Source organism: Eurypyga helias, unplaced genomic scaffold, assembly GCF_000690775.1.
Source record: "Eurypyga helias isolate BGI_N326 unplaced genomic scaffold, ASM69077v1 scaffold2758, whole genome shotgun sequence".
Classification (NCBI taxonomy): Eukaryota; Metazoa; Chordata; class Aves; order Eurypygiformes; family Eurypygidae; genus Eurypyga; species Eurypyga helias.
The window spans coordinates 11,780-38,451 of NW_010267389.1; the positions used below are offsets into that span (position 1 = coordinate 11,780).

At 47.9% G+C, this 26,672-nt stretch overlaps 2 protein-coding genes across 2 annotated transcripts in view; one reads left to right on the top strand and one right to left on the bottom strand.

The window, feature by feature from the left end:
- NCF2 (neutrophil cytosolic factor 2) overlaps nt 1-7,084 on the top strand; it is a 10,308-nt gene extending 3,224 nt beyond the window's left edge. Inside the window, exons 7-15 of the mRNA XM_010157384.1 lie at nt 1,107-1,150; nt 1,337-1,478; nt 1,769-1,831; nt 2,212-2,290; nt 3,874-3,917; nt 4,594-4,745; nt 4,825-4,936; nt 5,170-5,332; nt 7,008-7,084. Of these exons, the coding sequence (XP_010155686.1) occupies nt 1,107-1,150; nt 1,337-1,478; nt 1,769-1,831; nt 2,212-2,290; nt 3,874-3,917; nt 4,594-4,745; nt 4,825-4,936; nt 5,170-5,332; nt 7,008-7,084 (876 nt within the window). The remainder of the gene's footprint in view (nt 1-1,106; nt 1,151-1,336; nt 1,479-1,768; nt 1,832-2,211; nt 2,291-3,873; nt 3,918-4,593; nt 4,746-4,824; nt 4,937-5,169; nt 5,333-7,007) is intronic.
- A 2,805-nt stretch (nt 7,085-9,889) lies between these two features.
- The window catches only part of SMG7 (SMG7 nonsense mediated mRNA decay factor), a 34,458-nt gene continuing 17,675 nt past the window's right edge, over nt 9,890-26,672 (bottom strand). Inside the window, 9 exon segments of the mRNA XM_010157382.1 lie at nt 9,890-10,235; nt 10,721-10,872; nt 10,971-11,141; nt 12,145-12,304; nt 12,896-12,976; nt 15,117-15,266; nt 16,791-17,156; nt 17,862-18,250; nt 23,268-23,412. Coding sequence (XP_010155684.1) covers nt 10,122-10,235; nt 10,721-10,872; nt 10,971-11,141; nt 12,145-12,304; nt 12,896-12,976; nt 15,117-15,266; nt 16,791-17,156; nt 17,862-18,250; nt 23,268-23,412 — 1,728 coding nt within the window. The 3' untranslated portion in view covers nt 9,890-10,121.

Consider the following 26,672-nt stretch of genomic DNA (forward strand, 5'->3'; position numbering starts at 1 on the left):
TGGGGATGGGTGTACACTCCTACAGCTTGCCCAGGGCTCTGGCTCATGGTGGCGAGTCAACAGCAGCATCACCACCATGAACCTTGTGCTACTCCCGTGCAGAGGAGGCCGACGCTGCCCCCACATCTCAGCTGCTCTCTACATCATCGGAAAGCACAGCCCAAACCCACCTCCATTTGTGGCTGAGGCTAACCTGGTTCCCTGAACAGGGAAGTTGTGGCCTAGTGACACACCGTCTGCCCCCGCCATTGCTGCGGGGTGACAGCTTTTGGCAGGGAGCAGTCTCAGACCCTCCCTGTAAGATTCATTAGGGTTCCTTGGTCTAAGCCGAAGTGGAGAAGCAAGAGCAGTTCTGCTTTCACTCACCACGCTCCTCCCAGTTCCCGACGCCCTTCGCATTTTCCGTGCCTTTTTCCTGGCGATGTGGCAGCATCTTTCCATCTCTGAAAGCAACCGAGAGTTTTTACTGGAGCCTTTTGCGGGGAAGCACAGCTGCTGCAGCCTACAGCACCGTTACCCAAGATAACACAGCCTTCTCAATGCAGCCAAGTGTTGACACCCCGCTGCAGGAGCCAGGCCTATTTCAAGTGGCTTCTTCAGAGGCTGATAAAATCCACCAGAGACCTTAAATTATTTATGCAGGAGAGACCATGAAGCACTACACCCGCAGCAGAGCATTATTACAAGCATGATAATGGGGAGATACTTAGGGAAGCAAAATTTAAACAGCTGATCTCAAATCTGTGATCTCAACCCTCTGTGAGCTGAAACCACAGTCACAAGGGACAAAAAGGATTGTGCCTCTGAAAACCAACTGCAGGCGCAAGAGTTTAGAAACTGCTCCTTAGAAGGCAGAAAGGCCTTCTGTTCCTTATGGTGGATAAGGCAGCTGCCTTATGCATCAGGGTGGCAGAGCCAAAAACCTACTGCAGCACCTGCAAAGTGGCAAAACACTCCCTTTAGGCTCAAATTGCCCGACTTGACACCAGCACGGGGAGGAAGGAACCACATAGGCATGACAGCAGCCAAGGCTGTGGGTCATTTCTGCAAAGCAACCAAAATTCTCCAGATTGCTAATAATTTTTATTTTGTCTTCTTGTTGGCAGGCCTCTAGTCCTCCACCCAGGCCCAAGACCCCCGAAATCCTCAGGTGAGTCGGATGAAGGACCGACAATGCTGCTAACCCATGCAGCCACCTGCCTGTCTGGCAACCAGAACTCAGGGCAGGGTAGGGAATGGATCGTAGAAATGAGGAGGAAGAGGTCTGGGTTCCCCCTACAAAGTAAACCCATGATGGCACCCACCTTCCTGACCCAGCCGCTGCTCCCACACCCAGGGCCCTCGAAGGGCAGCCGCACCGCGTCCTGTACGAGTTCACCCCCGAGACCGCTGAGGAGCTGCAGGTCCTGCCGGGAAACATCGTCTTTGTCCTGAAGAAAGAGAAGGACAACTGGGCTACAGTGATGTTCAATGGGAAGGTACCAGGGGCGTGCTGGGCAGGACGGGGTGGGTGACGGGTGGATGCTGGGAGATGCTTTGGAGAGCAAAGCCTTGCCATCAGTGACCGAGTTCCTAACTTAAGTCCCTGATGTCCACCCTGGCTCAGGCCACAGGGTTCAGCAAAACCTGCCCAACCTGCAGCACGAACCTTCAAGCCTCAGGGACACTCCTGGATTCAGGGCAGGGGGAGGACAAGCTCAGTCACATCCTCCAGCAGCGGGTTACCTTCTTGCCAAACAACCTCCACTCATCTCTCCTTCCCCCACAGAAAGGGATCGTCCCCTGCAACTTCCTTGAGCCCGTGGAGCTCCAGAACAAGCTGCACATCCAGGTGAGGAGGCCCAGAAGGAGATGGTGTCCCAGGGAGGGCAGATCCCCACGCATTCACCCACACCGTATTCTGGATCTTCCAGCAGGATCCATACCTGCCACTCCCTCCCCCCCATAACCCTGGGGTTGGCTCCTCTGGCTCATGGTCACCTTAACGTGAGCTTAGAGACCTGCAAAGTCTGGCCAGATGCTGTGCCAACGGCCCCCCCCGGCTGGTGGTTGGCAATGCCCATAGCAAAGTCACCCCTCCCCCGTTCAAGACCCCAAACAGACCTTGGAAAAATAGCAGGTTGGATGGGGTGGGGTCCACAAGGCAGCAGTGCTCCAGCCACCTCAGGAAGGGTAGGATTGACAGCACTACCTTCTTCCCATCAGGCACAGGAAGAAATCCCTCTTGAAGCCGAGATCCCAGAGCCACCCAGCTCCACCGCCCCCAAGAAGCCCCGGCGGCCAGCACCAGGTCAGCGAGGGGGACGGGGGTGCCTCAGGGGCGAAATACCGGCAGCAGGTTTGAGACTGTCGAGACCAGGGCTAGAGCTCATCTCCTTCCTGCACCCGTTTGCAGTCAAGGATGGAGAGGCATTAACACGGGAGGAAACATGGCAACTGCAGTGCTGAGGATGGAGTCAAACGGAGCGTGTGGGCCCCTGAGGCAAACAAACCCTCTGTACTCTTAATTAGCAGAGCAACTAATGGGAAAAGGGCTCGGGGATGAGAATGGGGCAAATGACCCAGCTTGTCCAAGTGCCTTCTCCTTCGAGCAGGGCGCTGCGTTGGTTTTAGTTTCGCCAGGAGCTGGGCTAGGCTTGAAGGAGCTGCGGTTGGCCTGGGAGGGGGACTGCTGGCTGATGCTACCCAGCGTCCCAGGCCTGGGGCAGGGACGGCAGCACCAGGGCCACCACACTGCCCCAGCACAGCCGGTTCGGGGTGCTGGAAAGCTGCCTGCAGGCATGCTGCCGCAAGAGTGCTCGGGCGCACAGCCCGAACTCGGGGTTTAAAGCTGGGGAGCGCGTGTGTTTCCGCAAACGAGGAGCCGGGAGGAAGCAGTGCGAGTTGCCTGCTCCAGAAAACATCACGCAGCGCTCGGAGGTAGGAGCCCGTGGCTGAGCTGCGAGCTCCATGCCGCTGCAGGAAAACCCACCTGGGGTAGAAAATACCTCCATGGAGAGACTGTACCGCACAGGCATTAGCCTGCTGCAGTTTATCTGATGGCCAACCTGCCAAAAAAGAAAAAAAAAAAGAATATTTGGACAAGCAATTGGCAAGCCCTATGGTCTGAGGTGGGCCTGGGCCAGTTGGCGGTGGGGAAAGGTGGACCAAAAGGCAGTTACTGAGAGGACAGGACAGTGTCCCAGCCAGAGCGGCCTTGCAGGCAGGCAGTGCAGTGGTGACGTTGATACAGAAGACGGCTGTGGCTCACAGGAGTTAACCACAAACATCTCAGGGACCCAGCAACCTCAGAGAGTGCCTTTATGGTACCACAAGCCATCGCAGGTCTAGCAGCGGGAACCTATTCAACAGCGTAGCTCTGTCTCTCCCCATGACGAGCACAGCCATGCCAAAGCACTGAGAAAAGCGCACCCTGTGAAGAGGCCGACGTGAAATCACCTGACCTGGAGGTCTGAATTTAGCCTGACAACCCCGGTGAAGGACAGGGATTGCCTCCAGTTTTCAGACCTAAGGATCTCAGAGGAGCAAAGACACTAAAACCATCAACTCACATATTTACTTAAGGGTTGGTTTTTTTTTTTTAAATTTCACCCAAGAAAGACACCCCACCCCTAAAGCACCCATCCTTGCAAGAGGGAAGGCAGAGCCCAAACCTCTGCTCAGGGGTTATAGCTAAGTGTTACGGATGAACCCCATCGCAGCTGACGCTGTGTCCATTCGAGGGAGCACCAGGGGCTCCAGGGCTGGCTGCTGTTCCTGCAGACCATGACGGGTGTCGAGAAGGGCTGCAGGAGATCTGAACATGTGTTTAGGCACAGAGCAGCAATGCTTAGCCCATCCTGCTTGCTGAGCTGCCTCTTTCTTCCTCTACAGACTACGCTCCTGCTACGGCCACACAGCCCAGAGACACAGCAAAGGTAACAGCTTGTGAATGCAGCCCCCGAGGTCCTGTTGGTGTCACAAACCCGCATTCACCGCGCATTGAAAGGTGCCGGCATGCCTGGCAAGCACCAGGGCCCTGGAAACGTATCAGGTTTTCACCATTCATCGTTTGGAGTTTCTCCAAAGCATGATGTCAGGGCTAGGGGCCAGCAGGTCACCAGGACCCAACCAGGTGATATGGGCTGCTTTTTGAGTTCTTGAGGTCCATGCCCTATCAAACAGGGCCTTTGGCTGACCTGCAGCACTTGAGAAGGGAGAAATAGGGTGCACACGCTCCAGGGCAGGGTCAGCGCAGCAGAAGGGAAAGACAGGAAAACACAACAATCCCAACTCAAAAAAGAGGGGATCAGAGGGTAAACACACCTCGAATCTGGTCACTTGAAAGCCACAATTCTGTTCCTAAGTGCCTAATCTACTACTGCGCTCTCTCCTGGGACAAGCCCAGTGCTGCCAAGCAGCTGCACATCCAGCCACAGCCTGGGCATCACGACCACTGACCTGCCCTGAGGGAAGCGCCACAGGCTGCCCTCACTAGCAGAGATGTCTCTCCAGCACCCAGCTGATGCCCCGCAGCCCAGATTTGACTCAGGCTGAACTGCAGTTTCCCATCCTGGTCCCTCTCCCAGTTCTCACCAAGTTTACCACCCGCAGGAGGCCGAAGCAGATGTCTCCAGCTCCCACGTCCTCAAGGTACATTACAAATACACGGTTGCCCTGCAAGTTGAGCCAGGCCATTCCTACACAGAGCTCCTGGACCTGGTGTGCAAGAAACTGGAGCTGCAGCCTGAGCACACACACCTGAGGTGAGGCGCTGCCCGCTGCAGGAGTCAGAGCCCACTTTTCAGGACGCCCACCCTCACTCCGCGTCCTCTGCGCACCCAGGTACAGGCCTGCGGAGAGCCAAGCACTGGTGACTCTGAGCGTGGAGAACCTGGAGGCAGCTTGGAGCCAGAGCAAGGACAACTGTCTGACGGTCTGGTGCGACATCACGGAGGTCAGTGACAGCTACCGGTGCCAGCCACTTCTGCCGCTCCTGACCAGGCACCCGAGCAGACCCTGCCTTGGCTCTCCTTGCCGTGAGCGTAGGCTGGTGGTTTTCAAAGCAAACCAGCGACCTCTGGGAATCCAGAGGAGCAAAGAGGATAAGCAGAGCTTGTCTCTGTTACCCTGGTACAAAGAAAAAGGAAAAGCCAAAAGGTGTCCTTACCTGCTTATTTCCTGCCCTAGGGAGAGGGGTTTTTAGCGGACAGCAAACCAGAGGAGTCGCCGCAGGAGGCAACGCCAGAGGAGCCGGGACCAACCCAAGTTGTAGCGCAGTACAATTACGAAGCCACCCAGCCCGAAGACCTGGAGTTTCAGGCAGGAGATGTGATACTCATTTTATCCAAAGGTAATCGTGCTCCTTCTGTGATAGTGGAGGGGAGGGACATTATGGGCTCCCAACATCTGCCAGGCAGGCCAAAACCTCTCAGGTATTTGGTCAGACAGTGGACACAACACATGCTTCAGCGGAGCCTACGAGCTTCACTAAGGACTTGGATCTCTTTTCCCAAGTCCTCCAGGGTGAGCCGGTTCATGCTGGGGACCTGCCGAGCAAGAGGCTGCTCAGGCAGCCTTCACTGACAGCAAACTTGTCCTGCAGGCTGCAGTTTGCCACCCTTCCATGGAAAGCAGGCTGCTCAGACTCCTGCCGCAGGACACTGAGAAAGCTTGCACTGAACACCAACACTTTACAGGACAGGTTAGAAAAGCAGCTTGCAGAGATTGCATGAGCGCCAGGCGGAAGCCAGGCGAAAAAGACAACCTAAGGACACGTGTAAGAGTTGCTTTCCTTCACATCGCTAAGGGCTGTGTCACTGAGCTTCCAGTTCCCAGATTCACGGTGCAAATTTGCTCCATCCCCATGAAAGACAGAAAAAAGAAATCTGACCTACTGAGATGTTCCCAGCCTCGGCTCTGCACGCTCCCGATGGAAGACAGAGTTTCCAGCTTACCGGCCAATTCTCTGGAGCCACCAGACAGGACCTAAAGTCTGCAAGATTGCCTTGTACACATGCCTTCTTCCACAACTGCCTTGTCAGCCCTGCCACGGGCTTCCCACACATGCTTCTTCCAGGGTATTTTCTCTACACTCATCTGCCACCCCCTTCCCCAAATGCTGGCAAGGTGGGAGTTTCACTTGAGCTGTGTTTAAGTTGACTGATGGCAGTCTGTTTTTTAAAGGAGATGTCTCATGTTGGCCACCACACCATGCCTCACGTTATGAGCGAGGGCAGTAACATGCCAGAATGCTGTTTCTCCCATTCCTCTCACCTGGCACCTTTTTCTGGCTGGTTTCCTTTTTAAATATACAATCCTCCATAAGCCTCAATCCTCTTTCATACCAGTCTTTACTGCTTTTATGAGGATGGAGGCTGAAATACAGATGAGATCTCAGCAAGATCTACTACATGTTCTTGAGTTGGATCCTCTCAAGCCTGTGCAGAAGGCACAGTGGGGAGGACAGGGTTACTGTGCTCCAGCAAAGCTGCAGGTGAGCCCGCATCAGGTGAAGAATTAGGTACAGGCCCTGCACAGGGCATCTGTCTTCCTCCTCAGCTGAGCCTCTGAGGGAAACCAAGGCATCAGAAATCATTTTAAAGGCAAAAAAACCCCACAAAGCTTTAAGATAAACACAGAACAGCAGGTGAAACTACACTTCAGTGGCAGTTTAGTTGGTCTCTTGCAGAACACAGCCCAAGGTCTTAGATGTTTCTCTCCACACTCACTTTGTTTCCACTGTCTTGTACTCCAGGCATTTGCTGAGCCCCTGGTCTCAGTTTGGATCTACTTTTCTCACCTGCGTTTGGCAGCATATTCTTTCATACCGTACGACTTCACTCTATACCTCAGTCTCCCCTCAATCCCTTCCTCCACATTCCTCTCTTCCAGGCTTTACGTAGCTGTTTATCAGCAGAAAGCCTTACAAAGGTGATCTCGGGCCTGCCTGTAGCACATGGAGGTTATGCTCCTGCACATCCCTGGGGGGAGGTGTGACAAAATTGGTGTCAATTTTTATCTTCCAGTGAATGAAGACTGGTTAGAAGGCCAGTGCAATGGGAAGATCGGCATCTTCCCATCCGCTTTCGTTCAGCAGTCTTAATGCCAAAGACCCAAAGATGTCAGTTCAGAAGTACTTAAGGAGTGGTGGAAAGAAATCAAGAATTCAACTGTTGCAATAAATAAGTTTCCATATTAATCACAGCATCCGAAAACAGACTGAAGATATGGCTGCCACTTGCATTAAAAGCTTTATTTTTTATTTTACCTTTTGCATTGTTCTCTAAAACCCACCTACGCTCACCAAGAGACTTTGCTCTGTCCCACCGACCCCATCCTTACCAAGCTTTTATACAGACATGCCAGCAGCTGGCAAAACCCATGGAAGGGTGGTGCCAGTTGCATTTACAAGCCCTGCCAAGAGATCCAGAAGAGGAACTGCCATTCAGGAAGCTGCAGACCAGGAAAGGCGCTGTGTTTTCGACAACATGCACTTCCTTAAAACATTAGTGGCAACCCCAAGGGCTTAAGAGACACCATGCAGGCTCACCTTGCTCCAATTGACAGTTCACTTCAAAACCCCCCAACAATAAAAATACTTCTTTTTCCCCACCTTTGAGGGCCGTATCTCTCAGCTTCTTCTCAGCAGTCAAAAGATTGACAGTAACTTAGAAAGACACTGCCTGGAATCTCAGCAGCAAAGCCCTTTCCTGTGTAAAAGCCTACACAACTCTGACGCCCTCTACCCTACCCAATCCAAGGGTCCAGCATCCTGATTTACAGGCAGGTCAACAGCAGAAGGATCTGTCTCCTCCAGCTCCCATTACCTGTGCTCTACCAGGTAGATGTAACTCCAGCCTGTGACTGAAGAAAAGCTTTGCCAGCTACTCCGGTCCCAGATTTTTTGGTTCGGTACGTAAAACACATTGCACACAGGCAGCGCAAAGCCACAATTAGTTGGGCTGAGCCCAAGCCAGAATCTCTGTGATTTATTTAGTTCCCTTTCAAATCCAAAATAAAAGTCAACTTCAAACCTTCTTCTGACTTCTCCAGAAAAATAACAGGTTTTTAGAAGCCCGCAGGTGAGTTACACAGGAAATAAATGTGAGACCCAGGCCTGGATGGAGAGAACATGGTTTAATTAAAGGCAAAGCTGATTTCAGCAGCTGCAGTTCTTGCACAGACAGACAAAAAACACAAAAAAAGCTTACGACACAAACCAGTTTCTGTTGGGGGCCCCTTCCCTCGCTCCCCCAGGCTTCGGGGGGCAGGAGGGGAGTCCCAGCCGAGAGTCAGAGGCATTCCCAAGGCCGGATGCTCATGCACAAGTGGAGCAGTGCGGCTGGGACCTCACTGCCGGGAGCAAGATGGCAAACCTGGTTAGCTCGTCTGGGGTGCAAGAGTCAGCGACGGTTCAAACACTGGAATGTCGCAGCTGCCCGGGGGCACAGCTTGATACACAAACCGGGAGGGCTGGAGGGCCAGGGGGTTTGGTTCATACTACCACTGGGTGGGAGCGTCACCTTTTGGACTTTTGAAAGGAAATACAGCTTCGAAATGCAACAAAGAACAGTGATGTTGCTAAGGTAGAGATTGTGGGGGAGCTGTTCGTACCCCCGGGCGGGGAGGGTATCGTGTCTCCTCCGTCTTCCCTTTTTGTATTCTCTGGGGCTGCCCAGACTCCAGCGTCACTTCGGCTCCTGCATGTGCTTTGCTCTGCAGCCGACTTCCAGCTCAGAGATCCTGGATCATCGCACAAACCCCTACTGCTAAACACGGCAAGCGGACATTGAGATTGTTTCCATAACTTCCCTGGGAAACCTAACAGAAATGCTGTCCTTTTCTTTGACGAAGCTTCCAGTCTTCCTTTCCCCTAATAAATAGCAAATAAAATGTTTTCCTTTTCCCTTCTGCACCTTTTCATCTATGAACAGCACTATGCTTTCTTCCGTGCGTGGGTTACACACGTGTGTCCATGGGTGCCTTGAATTTCATTCCGGAACTGAAAGTTCGGGGCTGCAGCTGGGGGTGGGGGGGCTGGGTTTCTGCAGAACTGGCGCCTGTGGGGTGCATACACTCCGTGCTGTCCAGGCCAACTGTTGGCTTTACCCAGCCCTGCTGGACCCCTGATTATTTTCTGCGAGATGTTGCATGTTGGTAATGAAACTACTAGCGTCCAGCGAAGATGGGAGGATGGAGAGAGAAAGAAAGAAAAAAAACTCCAACAAAAACCATTGAAAGCTTCCTACCTACCTATTAAAATAAGTCAGGCTGTGAACGCACAGGCTAGCCTGCCCTTTGCAGGGCTAGCCACTACGCTACAGAAAAATGTACAGGAATCAAACATTAATTTAAAACCCCATAGCAGTTAACTTGCTTTTCCAGCAGAGTGCTGCAACCCCCCACGTCACCAATTATAGCTCACACACCTACTGAGAGGAGGGCATTTCATGCTGGAGTCTCTAACCCGCCTGCCAGCTGGCCAAAGCCTTTGGGTGAAAGGTGAAGTGGTGTCAAGTGCCAGACTCTCCTTCATGAAACTCCTTCGCTAGCCCAGAGAGAGCCCCACCTCGCCACCAACCACCTCTGACCGGAGCAGCAACTGGGGCTTTCATTGCTACACACTGACTACAAAGCACGTCTGTGTACGTAAGAATTCAGTGTGATCTTACTACTGAGATAGTAATAAAGATGTTTAGGAGTAATTTCAACTACATTCTCAGTCAGCAAAGCAATCATTAATGGATTCCTATTTGACATCCCCAAAGTGAGGAAAAGGATTGAGAAGTTCTCATTGGCTTCTCCCATCTGCCCTTCATTCTCGGCTTTTACTTCCCACGTGGCTGGGGACATGCACGATGGAGAAGGTGAGAGGCGGTGATACCGGGTTACTGAGCGAGACAAACAGCAGTTCCCCTCTCCCTCTGGAGGCCCCAGGGATGGGAGGATTCCTGATGTTGTTTTCTTGCACTGCGGACGTTTTGTGCACACTCAGTGGGTTGGTGGAGCACTTATGCCCTCCTGACAGCAAGGAACAGAAGAGAGGGCTGCCACCTGCACGGGACTGTATGGGCCAGTCCTGCAAACCCAACATGCCATGGTTTATGGAGCCTTCGTTTGCAAGGGTTGCCACCTCTGTCTCAATGCGGCGGGTTCATGGCGCCTTGTCCGCGTTGCTGCTTCTGCTTCTGCTGCATTAACAGCTGCTCCAGGGCTGAGGGGCCAGGGTGCATCATGGAGCTGGACCAGATGGACTAAAAACAAACAGCCAACACTGCATCAGGCAGCCCCCCTCTTACAGATGAGAAAGCTGAGACAGTTTGCTATGTCCTCCCTCTTCTCTCATACCTGGCTTATCACAAGAGTTATCCAGACTTCAAAGGTGGCCCAAAAGAGGGCCTCCCTGGAAGCAGCTTATCCTCCTCCAGAATCCTCATTACCATAAAAATTCATCCCACGTTAACAGTTACTAATTTTAGACTAGTCAAAGCAAACGTTACAATTTCTTCCAGCTCTGCCAGCCTGGTCTTGTTCCGCAAAATATTCTAGAACAGCAAGAACTGGAAAACGGTGACATCTTCCAGCACCAGTGACACCTCCCACATTGCCCACGTAAGTGAATCTGCAGGAAGAACCTTCGGTTTCTGAGACTGAGCTCTGACGCTCGCAACAGGCCAACACCCATCACCAGATCTTCTGGCCCCATAGACCATTCCTGAGCAGTTTCAGTCAAACATACCTTCAGGCTCTCCATAAGCACAGCTGAGGAGTCCTCCATGGCGGGAGGGCCTTGGGCTGCCCAGGTGCCACTAGGAGCACTGGACTGGTGCCAGCTGCTCTCCGACGATGACGACGTTGCTGGGAGATAGTCCAGACCAAACCCACCCATTGCTAAAACGGGAGAAAGACAAGTTCAAAAGAACGTAGCAAAATCACTGCCAAGTGAGCGTCATCAGCTGGCTTCACGCAGCCTGGAACCTGGCACTTGCCTGGCTTATCTGTTTTCCAGCGGTCCGCGACCCTCCTGTCTCTGTTGTCTGGAGTCCCAATGGGTCCGAAGTTGGAGAAGGGAACAGAATTGTGGTTATGGGTTGGAGGGGAGCTTGGCAAGCTGCTGGGGTTGGAGGAGTGCGGAGACTGGCTGGCTGGTGTCGAATGATCTAGTGATTACAAGGCAAGAGGGAAAAGGTCAATGGAAACAGGAGTCTCCCACTTTTGAATTTTAGTGATGCTGGAAATTCTGCCATCACCCAGTTTTCTCCAGTGCTGAAGGTCAGTTTTTATTCCCTCCATTACACAAGCATAGGGCAAATTCCTAAGTTCTGAGTGAAATTTTTTGTGCATGTACAACAACAGAATGACTCTGCTTAATGCATACGTATGTTTACCAGAAACACCAAAAATCAGGAAACCTCAAGAGGGCTGGCTAGCCAGTGTGAGTTTTCCCCACGTTTCTCGAAGAACTTCTCAAAACTAAAAAAAAAAAAGTCTAAGCTTGACAAACCAAAAATCTCAACCCATGCAGAAGTTATTTGAAATCCACTCATTTCTGAGGTTCAACTAATTCATCCCCTCATCCTCTTCTGGATTTTTAGTGAGAATAAATTCATGACCCAATAGTAATTACCCAAAACATATAAAATATACCTAAGGAAAAAGGGGGTTTGTTTTGTAGGCTGCTTAACAGTAAAAAAAAAAAGTCACCACCACCAAAACACCCAACCCCCAAAGAACCCCACTGTTGTATTTTCCTCCACACTCTTCACTCATATAGTTTCTTTCTCTTTCAAGTATCTACATTATAAAATCCAGTTCCTCCTGCTTTTTCCAAAGCAGCAACACAAAGTATACGGATGTTGGAGTTAAAGCCCTACTCCCAGATTCTTGTCAGGTATCTATATTAGGTATTTCAGGGTTTAACAACCCCTACAACTTTTATCCTGCTCAACTACTTCAGTTAAAACCCATGTTCTTACACTATATTAATTACAGAATGCCCTCATATTTCTGAGGGCATATAAAGAAAACCAAACAGAAACCTTCAGGGACCTTGTCAAGCAGGTATTTTTTAAAATTTCTAGTTACATTTAACTTGCAGTAGGTTCAGAATTAAGTCAAATCCTCTTAAATCCCTAGACACAAGGAAAATCACACCAGGATTACCTGAGCTGGCTGGAAGGGATGGAGACCACGGAGTCCCTTCAAAGAGAGAATATAGTGAAGTCTCCTGATGAGCAACTGAAGGGGTGACTTCTGTTTTTGTGCTGGTATTCATATTTTTCCCATATATCTCATTGAACATGCTGTTATTTGGGTATCTTTCCTGAAAAAATGGATGTAAGAGTTCAGGTGCTGGATTTATTTCAAACACTGAGATTGTACAAAGAAAATTATAGATAAAAATATTTTCCTAACTCCTTTTTCACTCCCCAGCCCCCTCCTCTTTGACCATTTTATTTAACATGAATTCCACCACATTCAGAATCAGGACAGACTTCCCCTGGCTGGACTATACAGACTTCACAACATCTTTAAATTTCCAGTACTCATAAAAACTGCATCAAGACCCTGCTCAATTCTCCAGAAGAGATCAGGTAATCCATTGCTTGGGAACTAAAAACCTACACACTGTAACAATTTGAGATGCACCTTTTCCAGGCAACTCCAACTAAGAGCAAGGGGCCCATGAACTCTGCAAGACTGAACAGTGCATCTGCAGAACTATAGCTAGGATCAATTTCGGAAGACAACTGATAACAGCAAAGATAAACTTGCTGATACAGACTGGAATTAGGCACCCACATGGATTTTTCCATTGGTTTGAACTAAAGGATATCTTCCTGTTTCTGTCAGGTTGCCTAGCTTAATGGCAAGATTAAACAGCAAAGGGCTGCAGACCCTGGTCTTCACTTACCTGATTAAGAGAAAAGCCACTGAGGGACAGGAAAGATGATGACTGAGACATCAATTCTGATGGTTTTTCCAGCAGGGACTTCTTCAGAAAGCAAAAAGAGAAAGAACAGTTAGTGTTCAGTGCAGAGAGCAGGAAGAAGGTATGCTATCAGGAACTGCCAAGGTGGTTTTGGTCACATTCAAAACCTTCCTTGTATTTTAGCTCCAGCACCTTGGTGGATGGGGGGAGCAAACTAACAAATGCAGAAGATCAGTAGTTCCCCGACTAACTGTAATTAGTATCTAAAACTCAACAACCATGACAGCTGACAGCATCAGGCAAACCCCACTACCAGAACAGCTTTTCAAATCATAAGCGTAATACTGTCAGATACATCTAGAGGGGAGATTCCTGCCAAAACCCGACCTTACAGTTGTGTAAAATCTTGCACAAATGAGGCAGAATCCTTCACAGTGATCAGAGGACTCCCATGACGAGACTACTGTACGCTGCTACAGACAGAATATTTTTCTGCCTTAGAGCACCCCTGCTGTATAGACAGACAGCAAGAGCAGCCAAGTACTGTGATTTTTCAATTGGGTTAAACAGTCCAAATTTCATTTAGCACCCTCTCATTCTCATTATAAATGACTAGAGAGGAAAAAAACCAGTGTTTAACACGGAGCTTCTAGAACTCCCCTGGGGTTCCGTGCTAAGATATTATGGACCATGACCTTTTCCATCATCTATGCCACCCCCGCTCATACAGTTATTTCCAGCATAATATTTCTCAGCTTTCTCTTTGGTTCTTACTATGATTAAGCAGCAAAAAATAGTATCTCTGAAACAAACCTATTTAGGGAAGAAATAGGATCAGTTATCATCAATACAGAAACCAAAGAATTATAAAGCTCATCTGGTGGACAATGAACACCACCAGATTTAGGAACAGGATCACCAAGCCCCAGAATTAGTGAAGCCATAAGTAAAACCATGTAAAACCCAAGTAAAACCCAAAATGAAAGCTGTAGTCTTGTTCCGAATAAAAGCTCGCTTGCACTCATACCAGCTCAGCATGTCAAGATGTTTTTACATTTATGGTTCAAACAAAAACCTGAACTAGCGTCCCTCTCTCTTTAACATGGTCTCAAGATCTGGAATATCTTTGCTTTTATCCTGTAGAGCTAAGACAAATAGGCTTGTTTTCTTGGCAAGCAGCTCCTAGCTTGTTAGATTTTCCAAGTGACAACTCATGACTTTGACAGCGCATTTTAAAAGGCAGACAAAATTCACACTTTGCATATCCAGGCAGCTTGCACAAAGAAGAGTTTCCTTCCATTTGTCGGCAGACAGCAATAGAAGGAGCTTCAAAGGAAGCTGCTGAAGAAGCAGCTATTAGTTTCTCAGCAAAGGCATCTCATGAGACAGAAAGGGGTGTCTATTCTGCTACTGGCTCCTTGGGATGGGCATGCAAAATAACTGAGGAATAGACTTAGAGATTTTGAGCAGCGTCACAAATAACTCTTCTTTGTTACTACTACTAATCTAAAATAGTAGTATATAATGAACATGCTTGTAGCCACAGTGGCAAGACATAGAGCACTTTCAGAGGCAATTTACAAATTCAGCAGCTCTAAGGCCCTCCAGCTAGAGAACCAGGAAGGTTTTAATACACATAGAATGTATTAGACATAGGAAAAAAAACCCTGTCTGTCAGAAATTGACTGTATTTCTATAGGAGTTACTGATTATTTAGCCAGTTGCTTGCAATTTTCTTCCAAAGCCAGCCTGCTCTTTCACAATCTCTTCTGCATTTAGTAAGGCAGCTTCCCCCTGCCTGTATGGAATTTTTACATGCAGAACACAATAAGCCACACTTGTTCTGACAACTTCCCACAGCTGAATCTGTACTCCCCCTTGCCCTTAGTACTAAGCCCACACAACTGCAGAAGAGCGAGTGCATTAAATGATGCATCAATCTCTCTCCTGTGGACTGTTCTTACAAAAAAAACCCCACTGTTCTGATTTCTGAGCCAATTAGCAGGCCTGGATTCAGCCCGAGAGCTATACTGTGGGCCTTCAGTCGGTCTGGGCTCTCACATGAAGACTAACTCAAGGGTGAGGCAGGGAAGTGGACAGGGGGGATGGGGGAGAGAAAGGAATTTCACATTTCTTATAATTTCAAAGAAGAAAGAGATGCCAGTTAAGAGTGAGAAGCAGCAGTATTACGTCAAATACATACAAAGAGGCTTCGTCCAGGAAGAGAGGCGAGAGGCCCCAGCAGAGCTGGGTAAAGATCAGGAGGATTAGAGAAAATCAGCTCTTCCTCCTCCTCCAAGGCAGCCAGACTCTTTAACAGGTCCGGAGGAAGCAGAGGGGAGCTCTTGGGGTCCTAGTGACAGAAATGAGCACCATGAGACAACAGAAGGCAGAAGGGGGAACAGCAAGAGATGGCGAGGAGACGCTCAGCCATAGCAGGTCAACAGAAAACAGCAGGAGAAGGGCAGAGGGCAGCATGCAGAAGCACAAGGTGAGAAAGCGGTGCAGCAGAAGCATGTCAAGGTAGAGAGAGAAAACGCTGAGCAGAAAACATAACTAGCCATGTGGCCTAACATGTACTGGGAGGAGAGCTGCACCATCTAACTAATGGGCAGCTAGTTTTAATTAGTGAAGCACGTCTTCCCATTGCATCCCTGCCGAATACTGAATCTGTTTTCACATTCAAGGATAAGGAACGTTTGATCTCGCAATTATTCTTTGACAGCTGACCTGGGGGTAATTTAGGTTTCAAGTAAAATTGTGTTTGTATCTTCTTCCCTCCTCTATTTGTAGAGTTTAAATCCCATAAGACATTTCCACTGCTAATGGTTGCTACACCAACCATACAGTCCATCAGACCAGTCAAAAACCCAGTGCTGGTCAAACTTGACACCTGGAATTTCACGAGGGATGCTTAAAACACAAGCATCACGGGCACAGCTTCTGTCCACACTGCACCGCGCTTGCAACAAGGCAAGGTTTCCCTTTTAGGGATTAGAACAAGGCTTTGACCCTGTCTCCATCTAAAAACCACAACCTGATATCATGGTAGAAGCAGTCTCCTGTATACTGTCTGGCTTTTCTCTCAGAAGGATAAGCCAAGTGATCTGAGCTGACCTGAAAATCCTGAGTGCATTTACTGAGGTGTATCTGACCAAAGGTTTAAAGAGGCCTTTATGTTTCCTTATAAACATCACCAAAAGCACTGGCAGACAACTCCAGGCCTGTTAATAAATAACAGAGACTGCAGGTTTTATAAACAGCAACATGAAACACAACTGCGCAAGCAGAAGCTAAGTATTCCATTAGGTCAACCAAGAGCTAAGGAAGCCATTCAGTGCTCTCACGGTGTGGTGGGATTTGCAGGAAAAACAAAAACAATAATGCAAGACAAGAACTGCTCCTACCATCCTCAATCTGACTACTGCAGCCTCAGCCACTCATCACCCATCCAAATGCTATATGGGTGCTAAAAGCTCATCTAAAGGGCAATAATTCAACTGCAATTAGTTGGGTGGCTTTTATGGTTTTCAACAGTTGCCAGACAAGAATTTTCCCCAAAACTATCAGCTGTCATGTTTCTTGGCAGACATGTGTGTCTGACAGACACAGTGCAGAGACCAGTGTCTACACTGAGCAAGACTTACACCTACTTGAAACTAGATCTGCAAGAGCCAGATCCCACACACAACAAACCAAAGTGGCAAATCCAGCCCTGTCTGCTGGAATCCCATTTACCAATATCCAGCTCCCTACTCAATAAATTCATGTTGACCTGCTTGGGGCTACGGGGCAGTCCTGAACTAGGGAAATTCCTAGAGTTATTAGGAATATCAGAGCCTCACTGATTATCTCTGCTTACAGCACGGATCTTTACCTCAAAGGTCATCCTGGAGACAGCATCCTGCTCTGGGCGGAAGACTCCTTGCCGTTTTCCCCTGCGGTCCATGTTAGACTGCTGTGCCATCACCCTGTTGTCAGCCATGCCATAGGAAGAGTCCCAGTAATATTCTGGCACCTTGACTTCTGAGGGGTTCTGGTTATATGGCTCCATTGGGAAAGGCTTCATTTTTTTCTCCAGAGGTTGCTGTTGCATCACGGGAGGCTGTAATGACTGTTCAAATAATTTTAGAGGGTCCTGGGCCTGCAGGTAATAGGACTGCTTTACAGGCATGATCTTCCCCAGTGAGCCTTGGACTTGAGGTGGGTTCCAGAGCTGCTTTGACGAGTCTGTCTGCGGATACTGAGGTAGAGACACACAATTTCACCAACATGTATGAACAATTGATATTAACTGAATGTCTAACTCCATTCAAACTATCAATCTGGCTCACCTGTTAGACATTCCACAAACATTCCGATTTGCTACGTTATTCACCAGAACTCAGTCTCTACAGGCCCGTAATATTCCCTAGTCAAGCTCCATGCCAATAGCCAAGCATAATCCAGTACCTTAGAACCGCTTTTATAAGGTGCTGAGCCAGCATCTTGCTGCCCAGAACACCAGGAGGGTCTCGCCATCGAGTCCGGACATGCCAGGAGGGAGATTTTCTCCAACACGATGCAAGCACGAAACTAACTGCTGTGAGGGAATTGACACTGCAACCCAGTTAGCCAAAAGGAGAGTGTGGGTGGGTTCAGACTCAGTCCTCGTTACTCAAACAAGGAAACTACAAAGGTCTAAGACAGAAATATCTGATCAGAAATACCACTTTCATATCTTGTCTATTAACAGAAACACACAGAAAACCCATTCCGGTATACTTTCCTCTTAGTTACAGAAACACATTCACACCAATTAAGCCTCAGCTCTTTTCCAAATTTGCCCAGAAGTTCACAGATCAAAATTCCACACTAAGCTCTTTAAGGACAGTTTTTAAAAGGTAATCCAGGAATGTTGCCATTCATTTTTAAATAAAGCTTCACACATTAAGTTAGTCAAGTTTACCTGCTGGAATCCGGAGTGGTGTGGTGGGCTCTTCCCCAGGCCCTGCACAGCCTTTGTAGGGGACTGTTGCTGCTGTTGCTGGGCCAGAGCCTGGACCTGTAACTGGCTTGCAGACTGTGCTGTTGCCTGAGCTGGTAAAGATGAGAGGGGTTGCTGGGAAGGAGGTGGTGTTTGCTGAGGTCCCTGGGTCATCGGCCCTGGTCCAGAGGGCCGTTGCTGGCTGTAAGGAATGTGGGACTGTTTCCCACCTTGCACCTGGTTTCCTGCAGGCGAGTGAGCTGTGGGCTGGAGGAAGGTTCCTGGGACGGACACACCACCTGGGAAGGTGTACCCCGTGCTCATGGAGAAAGCCACAGGAGGGGGGACGACATAGGTTGGTGGTGGAAACCCTGGAAAAGATAAAACGCACATGTTGAATCGCAATTTGACAGAGCGGAGAGCTCCCTCGAGGAAGCGTTTAGTGACTTTTTCAAATTCCTATTTTGCTCATTTAGACCATGAGGACAGGAAACACCAAGTACAGTTTGCATACGTGCACTAGAACATCACTTCTCCCTTTTGCATGTACATGGCTGTGATCACATGGGAATTCAGAGTTTGTTCTCAAGATTTCCTGCAATATTTCAGGCACTGACAACAGTCAGCCAGGGTAGAATCTGGGAGACTCACGTTCCACCCCCAATCTCCCCTCTTTTTTTACCCCCTCTACCTTTTTCCTTCACCATTCTGGGATTTTTATGGAGAAAATAGCAAATGGCACCTTTGCTACCTTCTTCTGTGTAACTTTTCAGTATCTTGAACATCCTTGGGTAGTTAAAATACTTCTATCAGTATTTCTTGGGAATATTGTTCTGGTTTCGTCTAAGGTTAATAAGCAATTTAAGAGTATCATCCAGAGATCTGCCCTGAGACTGGGTAGTTAGGAGTGGCAGGGCATGTGGGATGCAGTGGGCAGATACCTAGGGCAGTGGGCACCTCCAGTGTTTTGGAACTTTACCCCAAAACACTAGCAGAATATTTGGAAGCAGGCTGGCACTTCCAAGGAGACACAAATCATTGCAATGTGCTGGGGCCTGGCCCATGCTTACCAAGCCCTGGTCAATGCTATTCAGATCCCTCAAAAGGAAGAGGGGGTTTCTGAATCTGATGACAATGACAGACAGTGCAGCTACTCCAGCCCCCATGACAGGCACTGTGGCTGACCCAGGGAACCAACCCGTGCCAGTGTCAGTCACACCTATACTACATACAAGAAGAAATCTTGGAAGAAAAAGTCAGCTCATTTAGTAAGGGATAATGAAAAAGCAGGGCTATCACAAGAAGAGGAAGAACTCATATAAAAGACAGAAACCACCCAATCCTTATCCCTGAGTGAACTGTGAGATATGTGAAAAGATTTCAGCTGTTGTCCAGACAAGCACATTGTCACCTGGTTGCTCCAATGCTAGGACAACAGGGCCAGTAGCCTGGGATTAGAGAGTAGGGAGACCAAGCAGCCGGGATCCTTTTCTAGGGAAGAGGGAATTGACAAAGCAATTAGAAAAGGGCACAAGCCCTCAGCCTATGGAGGTGACTCCTGTCAGGCATGAAGGAAAGGTATCCCTTCAAAGATGATGTTATGTGTCACTCAGGCAAATGGACCACCATGAAGAGAGGTATCCAGTACCTGAGGGAATTAGCCATGATGGAGGCTACTTATGACGATGTGAATAGCGAGTAATTATCCAAACACCCAGCTGAAGTCCAGGCACACGACCCATGCATGGCTAATGACTTGTAAGAGAAACGATTTCAGATGTGGCCCTGAGCAGCGAGAAGCCTTTGAACAGATCAAGCAGGAGATGGTGCAGGCAGTAGCCCTCGGACCAGTCCGGACAGGGCCAGAGGTAAAGAATGTGCTCTGCACCACAGCCGGGGAGAATGGCCCTACCTGGAGTCTCTGGCAGAAAGATCCAGGGGACACCTGAGGTTGACCCTCAGGATTTTGGAGCTGAGGATACAGAGGATCTGAGGTCTGCTAAACTCCAGCTGAGAAAAACACTGGCAGCTTATGAGGGAGTTCGATCTGCCCCAGAAGAGGTTGGAACTGAAGCACAGCTCCTCCTGGCACCTCGACTGCCAGTGCTGGGCTGGATGTTCAAAGGCAGAATCTCTTCTACTCATCATGCCACTGATGCTACATGGAGTAAATAGGTTGCACTTATCACACAACAAGCTCACATAAGAAATCCCAGTCACCCAGGAATCTTGGAAGTAATCTTGTACTGGCCAGAAGGCAAAGATTTTCAGAGTATCACCAGAGAAGGAGGTGGCATGTGCTGAAGAGGCTCCACTGTATGATAAACTAGCAGAAAATGAGAAGCAACATGGCCTGCTTACCGACAGGTCCTGCTGTATTGTAGAAAAATGTTGGAGATGGAACGCAGCTGTTTGGAGTCCCCTGTGACAAGCTGCAGAAACTGCTGAAGGCCAAGGTGAATTGGGTCATTTTGCAGAGGTAAAGGCCACCCAGCTGGCTTTGGACATTGCTGAACATGAGAAATGGCCAGTGCTTTACCTCTACACTGACTCTTGGATGGTGGCAAACGCCCTGCGGGGTGGCTACAGCAATAGAAGCAGAGCAACTGGCAGCACAGAGACAAACCCATCTGGGCTGCCACATTACGGCAAGATATTGCTTCCTGGCTAGACAACCTGGTCGTCAAAGTGCGTCACATCGATGCCCACGTGCCCAAAAGCTGAGCCACTGAGGAACATCAATACAATCAGCAGGTGGATCAGGCAGCTAAGATTGCAGTGGCTCAGGTAGATCTGGACTGGCAACACAAAGGTGAGCTGTTTATGGCTCGGTGGGCCCATCTAGGGCTTGTGATCCAGGGGTGGACTTAACCACGGACGCTACTGCAAGGTTATTCATGAATGTGAAATGTGCTGTAATTAAACAGGCCAAGAGGTTAAAGCCTCTCTGGTATGGAAGGCGATGGTTGAAATAAGTATGGGCAGGCCTGGCAGATTGACTATATCACACTGCCCAAAACCTGCTGGGGCAAGTGCTCACAATGGTGAAACAACCACCGGATGGCTAGAGACTTATCCTATGCCACTGCCCGAAATACTATCCTGGGCCTTGAAAAGCAAGTCCTATGGCAACACGGCACCCGAGAAAGAATTGAATCAGACAGTGGGACTCATTTCCAAAATAGCCTCAAATGCCCTGGCCAAAGATCATGGCACTGAGCGGGTGTATCACATCCCCTACCACGCACCAGCCTCTGGGAAGGTCAAATGGTGCAATGGACTGCTGAAGACCACCCTGAGAGCAATGGGGGGTGGAACTCCCAAACACTGGAATACACATTTAGCAAAAGCCACCTGGTTAGTCAACACCAGAGGATCTGCCAATCAGCTGGCCCTGCACAGTCAAGACTTCTACACACTGTAGAAGGAGATAAAGTCCTTGTAGTGCACATTAAAATTATGCTGGGAAAAACAGTTTGGGTTATTCCGGCCTCAGGCAAAGGCAAACCCATTCGTGGGACTGATTTCGCTCAAGGACCTGAGCGCACTTGGTGGGTGATGAGAGAAGATGGGCAAGTCTGATATGTACCTCAAGGGATTCGATTCTGGGGGAAAACAGTGTTTCTGGGTGAAAACAGCCCATCATGCATTAAATTGTATGACGTTAATTGCTATATAACATTGTATATCATCATTTCTATGGTGGCTATATGCCAGTATAGAAATGTAAGAATCACCCAGGTTAATGAAGAATGAACTTTGATGAAAACCAAGCAAAGCACAGTGACAACAGAACCAGAAACGGCTTCAGCATGCAACAAGCCAACACCACACACCATCTCTCCTGCCCCTAAGGGCTGTTAAAAGACAGACAGAGCCCAAAGTCATGGACTAATTATAGAGATGGCCCATGGACTAAAGGAATGGTATCTGTGTGTATATATCAAAAGACAGGAGAAGTGGTGACAATTAACTGGAATGTAATGAAAGCGTAGGGCTTGGGCATGACACAAATGGTCAGAATAAGGGGTGGATACTGTCCTGGTTTTGGCTGGGTAGAGTTAATTTTCTTCCCAGTAGCTGGTATAGTTTTGGATTTAGTAGGAGAATAACATTGATAATATTGATAACGTACTGATGTTTTAGTTGTTGCTAAGCAGTGCTTACACTAAATAAAGGACTTGTCAGGTTCTCATGCTCTACCGACTGAGTAGGCTGGGGGTGCACAAAAAGCTGGGAAGGGGCAGAGTCAGGACAGCTGAACCAAACTGGCCAAAGGGATATTCCATACCATATGACATCATGCCCAGTATATGAACTAGGGGAAAGCTGCCTGGTGGGCCACTGCTTGGGGACTGGCTGGGCATCGGTCAGTGCGTGGTGAGCAACTGCACTGTGCATCACTTGGTTTGTATATTCCATTATCACTGTTACTATTTTATTTCAATTATTAAACTGTTTTTTTCCCCAACCCATGAGGTTTTATTCATTTTTAATCTTCCAATTCTCTCTCCCATCCCACCAGGGTGGGGAAAGTGAGTGAGCAGCTGTGCAGCATTCAGTCATTGGCTGGGGTTAAATCACAACACTTCCCCCTCAAACACATGTGTTTTCAGGGACTAAACTTCTGGAGAAATGAACAGAAGCAATCAATAGGTCTACTGCCTCCTCCCAGAGGATTACCAGTCTCTGGATTAATTTCAATAGAGAGACAGATGGTAAGTAAACAAATCCTCACATCCACAAGATCAATGCCTTTCCTGCAGTTCACACTAAAAAGCCAGGTTCAGAAGGCAAGCTTTAATTCTGTGTCTCATAGGCCAGATTTTATGCTGACTGGGACAAGGGAGATGTCCCCCTGTCTTATATTGATCAACTATACATAACAGCTGCAGGGAAGATAAGGCTTCCAGCTTTTTTGTGAGCAAACATGGACAGCAAGGTATGACAGGAACACTGCACAACAGAACAGGAACACGGCAGGCAGCAACAACAGCAAATAAGACCACACAAATTACAGCTTGAAACATGAGCACCACTACAAAAGAAAGTGAGCTTTAAAGAAGAAAGCAGTGTGATTGATCTTTTGTAATGCAGTCCTATGCACAGAGAATGCTTCCTCCTGAGCTAGCAGAAGACTGCCACGTTTTGACTAACTAGAGAAACAGCGTTCCTTCATCACATCCTTCAGCTTTCATAACAGACATTGACTTCAAAGCATAAGGAATCTTATCTCGTTTCAGTTCTGCCATGCCCCGTCTTCACTACATTGTACAAGTCTCAAGAACAGCATGCATGTTCATTAAACAGAGGCTGCAATAACCACTATTACAGGATTTTCTTTGCAGCCAACAGTAAATCATACTTCAAAAGAATTATGCAAATTACCTGGCCGGCTAGGAAGGGGAGGAAAAGCTCCTGGGTGGTGAATGGGGATGAACTGGGAACTGCTGGCCTGACTTGGAGTCTGAGTTACAGGTGTTTTCCTGGCTTCAGACACCGGAGTCTTCCTCATCTCTGTCTGGGATTTCACCTAATGCAAAAGAAAGTAAGAAGAAATTAGACAACTTTTCCTGTAATTAGCCACATCATGTCTCAAGCCAAAAAGTTCCAGATTGTCTGGGAGATTATTTTCTTTTCCCTGAGTAACTGGGAGAGGTTTGGAAGACAGGAACCCAGCTCCCTCCTCACTGACCTCAGACAGGTTACCCTGCCTGTTATCTCACAAAAGCACCCTGAAGATATGTAGTCTGAAGACTGCAACAGGCTCCTTCTCTAGGGAGAGACTGGGAAGTGGACATCATAATATCCTCAGACCATACAAAGAACCATGCTGCTCACCTGTAGAGCCTTAGAAACAAAAAGTGCAGATGCTATAATGCTTCTCCTAGGGCACTGCTTCGATCTAACTCATGGTACTTACCTGCAGCACCTTAAAAAACAAACACTACCACGTTCTTCCTAGGGAATTCTTTCAGCCTAATCCATACAGTGATCTATATGCACAAACTCCTGCATACTATGAAATTCTTATGACTGAGAGCATACGAGACAAATAGCAGAAGTGCTTAACCTCTTTCAATTCACCGTGTAACTGCTGTATGTTCTGTTAAAAGAGCTGCACCAGTTAAAGGCAGAGAGAAGAATGTAATGTAATGTTTACCTGATTCTGAGTCTGCTGCAGTCTGGGTCTTCCTGGAGAGGAAGACAGAGGGGAAGACTACTTTCCCTTTCTGTTCAGCTCGGCAGAACTGCCTGGAATGCAAGATGGAGCAGGCAGGAAAAAGACAGCAAGCAAGGAACCCGGGCAATATAGAAAGGGCCCAGGAGCAGACCTGACGCCAAGCCTCAAAAGGTGATTGAAAGAAAGGGGTTTTATCAGGGACCAAATAAAAAAACCCAAACCAAACAAACCAAAACTGCATGGGGTTTATTTCAACATTAGTGCTGCTGAGTTAAAAGGAGTTAGAGTGCACATCTTTTCTGCCAAAATACAGTGGTGTAAAGGGGCAGATGCACTCAAAACCTCTCTTCACGTCTTTTTCAAGTAATTCTGAATTTCCCCATTTCAAAATTATGGGACTGTAGTTTATTTTTTGCATTTAATTAAAAAAGTAGATTGGAAGACCGGGAAGGTTTGGGTGTATTTTTGATCTCCCACTAGAAAAAAATCAGGAGGGAACTCCACCTCAAGGTTCTGCCTGATGCTAAGGCACCATGAATGATGCAGTCCCTGCTCACGCCACCTCTTTCCACTGCCCACTTTGGCTGTTCAGCATATTCCCTATATTTGACTTATATCATGCTGTCGCTTCTTTCTCCACAACGAGCCAAACATTTTCATAACCCATACCGAGACCTATGCATTCTTTTATAGCAATGCTGGAGAATTCAACACTTCCTGCTGTGCAAATTTAAAACGTGAGCTCTAGTCCATCATAACCTCAAAGCTATTTTAACACATTTCCAAAAGATGTCTTCCAAAAGACACCCCCGCCGATGATTTATAGTTAACTTTTAAAAGAAATAACGAACTGATTAATCAAGACAGATAAATTTCAGTTGGTTCCCTGCTTCTACTTGACCTCACCTCGAAAGTGTCAATACTACCAAATATTTACTCCCCCAGTGATCCTGAGGGTTCCTACGCAGTACTCAAGAGAAGCATCATTTCACCACAGTGACACAATACACCTTGATTAGGTCTGCATTATACCTTCCTTGGCACCTAACGTTATTTTCCTAGACAGCAGAGTTTCAACCCTTGTCACACTTTCATGACCCTGTCTGAGCATACAAGTTTTCCACTTCTCTGCAAAACAGGACTAATTGCTTCTGTACAACCTATTTAACATTTTTGCTAAGTAGGAGCTGCAACATTTGTAGCATTTAGGCTTTGGAAGGTAATGAGCTATGGAGGAGATAAAAGACTAAGATTTCCAGGAAGGCCGAAGCAGAGCACTAACAGCCCAGCAACCCATACAAAACCTACACTGGTTTCTCATCAGGCCAGGGCAAGTAAACCCCTGCCTCCATATTCTGGACAAGTAAATCCACCAGATTTATATAAAACAAAAGGCATTTCATTGGAATAGCTGACTCAACAAATAGAACTGATGGAACTAAAAAGTCAGAATTAACTTCTATACAACAAGAGAAGAGTGACCAAGCACAACAGAACAGATTCTGCTACAGCTGGATGTACAAGAGAAGAGTGACCAAGCACATCAGAACAGATTCTGCTACAGCTGGATTTGAAAGAAGATTGTCCTAGGTTTCATATCTCTTAAAACTAAGACACTCAATTTTATGATAATTCAGCTGGGTTAAAATTAAAATACCTTCCCTATCCAAAACACTACACATACTCCTCCTAAGACCTGGTGGGTTTGATCAGCCTCAGGACCTTATTTTGCAAGACAGGGGCACGATTACTGGAAGCTGGTAGTTGTGCTCAGGCCTGCAATGACATTCCAGTCACATTCAACAAATAAATAGGAAGCCTGCTATTCTAACTCACCTACCTAAGTTGTTTTTCAGCTACCAGGCTCTTTTTCAGAGACCCGTGAACAATTGTCACATGGTTTCTGTAGGCTACTCCCCTTTACCCCCCTTGGTAGGACCCTTGAAAACCAGCTGCATAACACTGCCAGTTCAGACGTTCCATTTCATAACAATGATGTTTAGCAGCAAATAATCAGGAGGAGAACAAGAAGAACGACCCAAGGATCCTAGCACCACAAGACGGAAGGACTGAAAGAGCTGGTTTGTCTAGCCTAAGGAAAACAAGACCTCAATTACACAGGCCTTCAGAGCAGTTGCAAAGTGGCAGACTCAAGTTATTCTCCAGACCTGCCAGGGAAGTAGTAATAGGCTTGCACAGAGGCAAAGGGGATGAAATGCATTAGGAACTAATTTCCACTTGCAAGAACGGTGAAGAACTGACACAGTTTCTCAAGAGAAATAATGATGTCTCCATCACTATAATTAAATGCCTCCAGACATCATCAGGCAATGACCAAGCTGCAGCTAAACTATCCAGGTACAGATCAGATCAGCCCCAAAACTCTACACCCTTATTTACTGCTACAGCTCAATGTAAGCCAGATCAGTAAATTAACTATCTACACTTAGGAGGTGAGCATTTTTGTACACACTGCTCACAGAAATAGGGGGGGAAAAAAAAGCATGCCTCAAAAATACAACTAAGAAAAGAGCAGCTGATATAAAATACCAACAATTCTGAGCAAGCATCTGAGCACAGAATCATGGTTTAAGTGCAGTGTGGCTTTC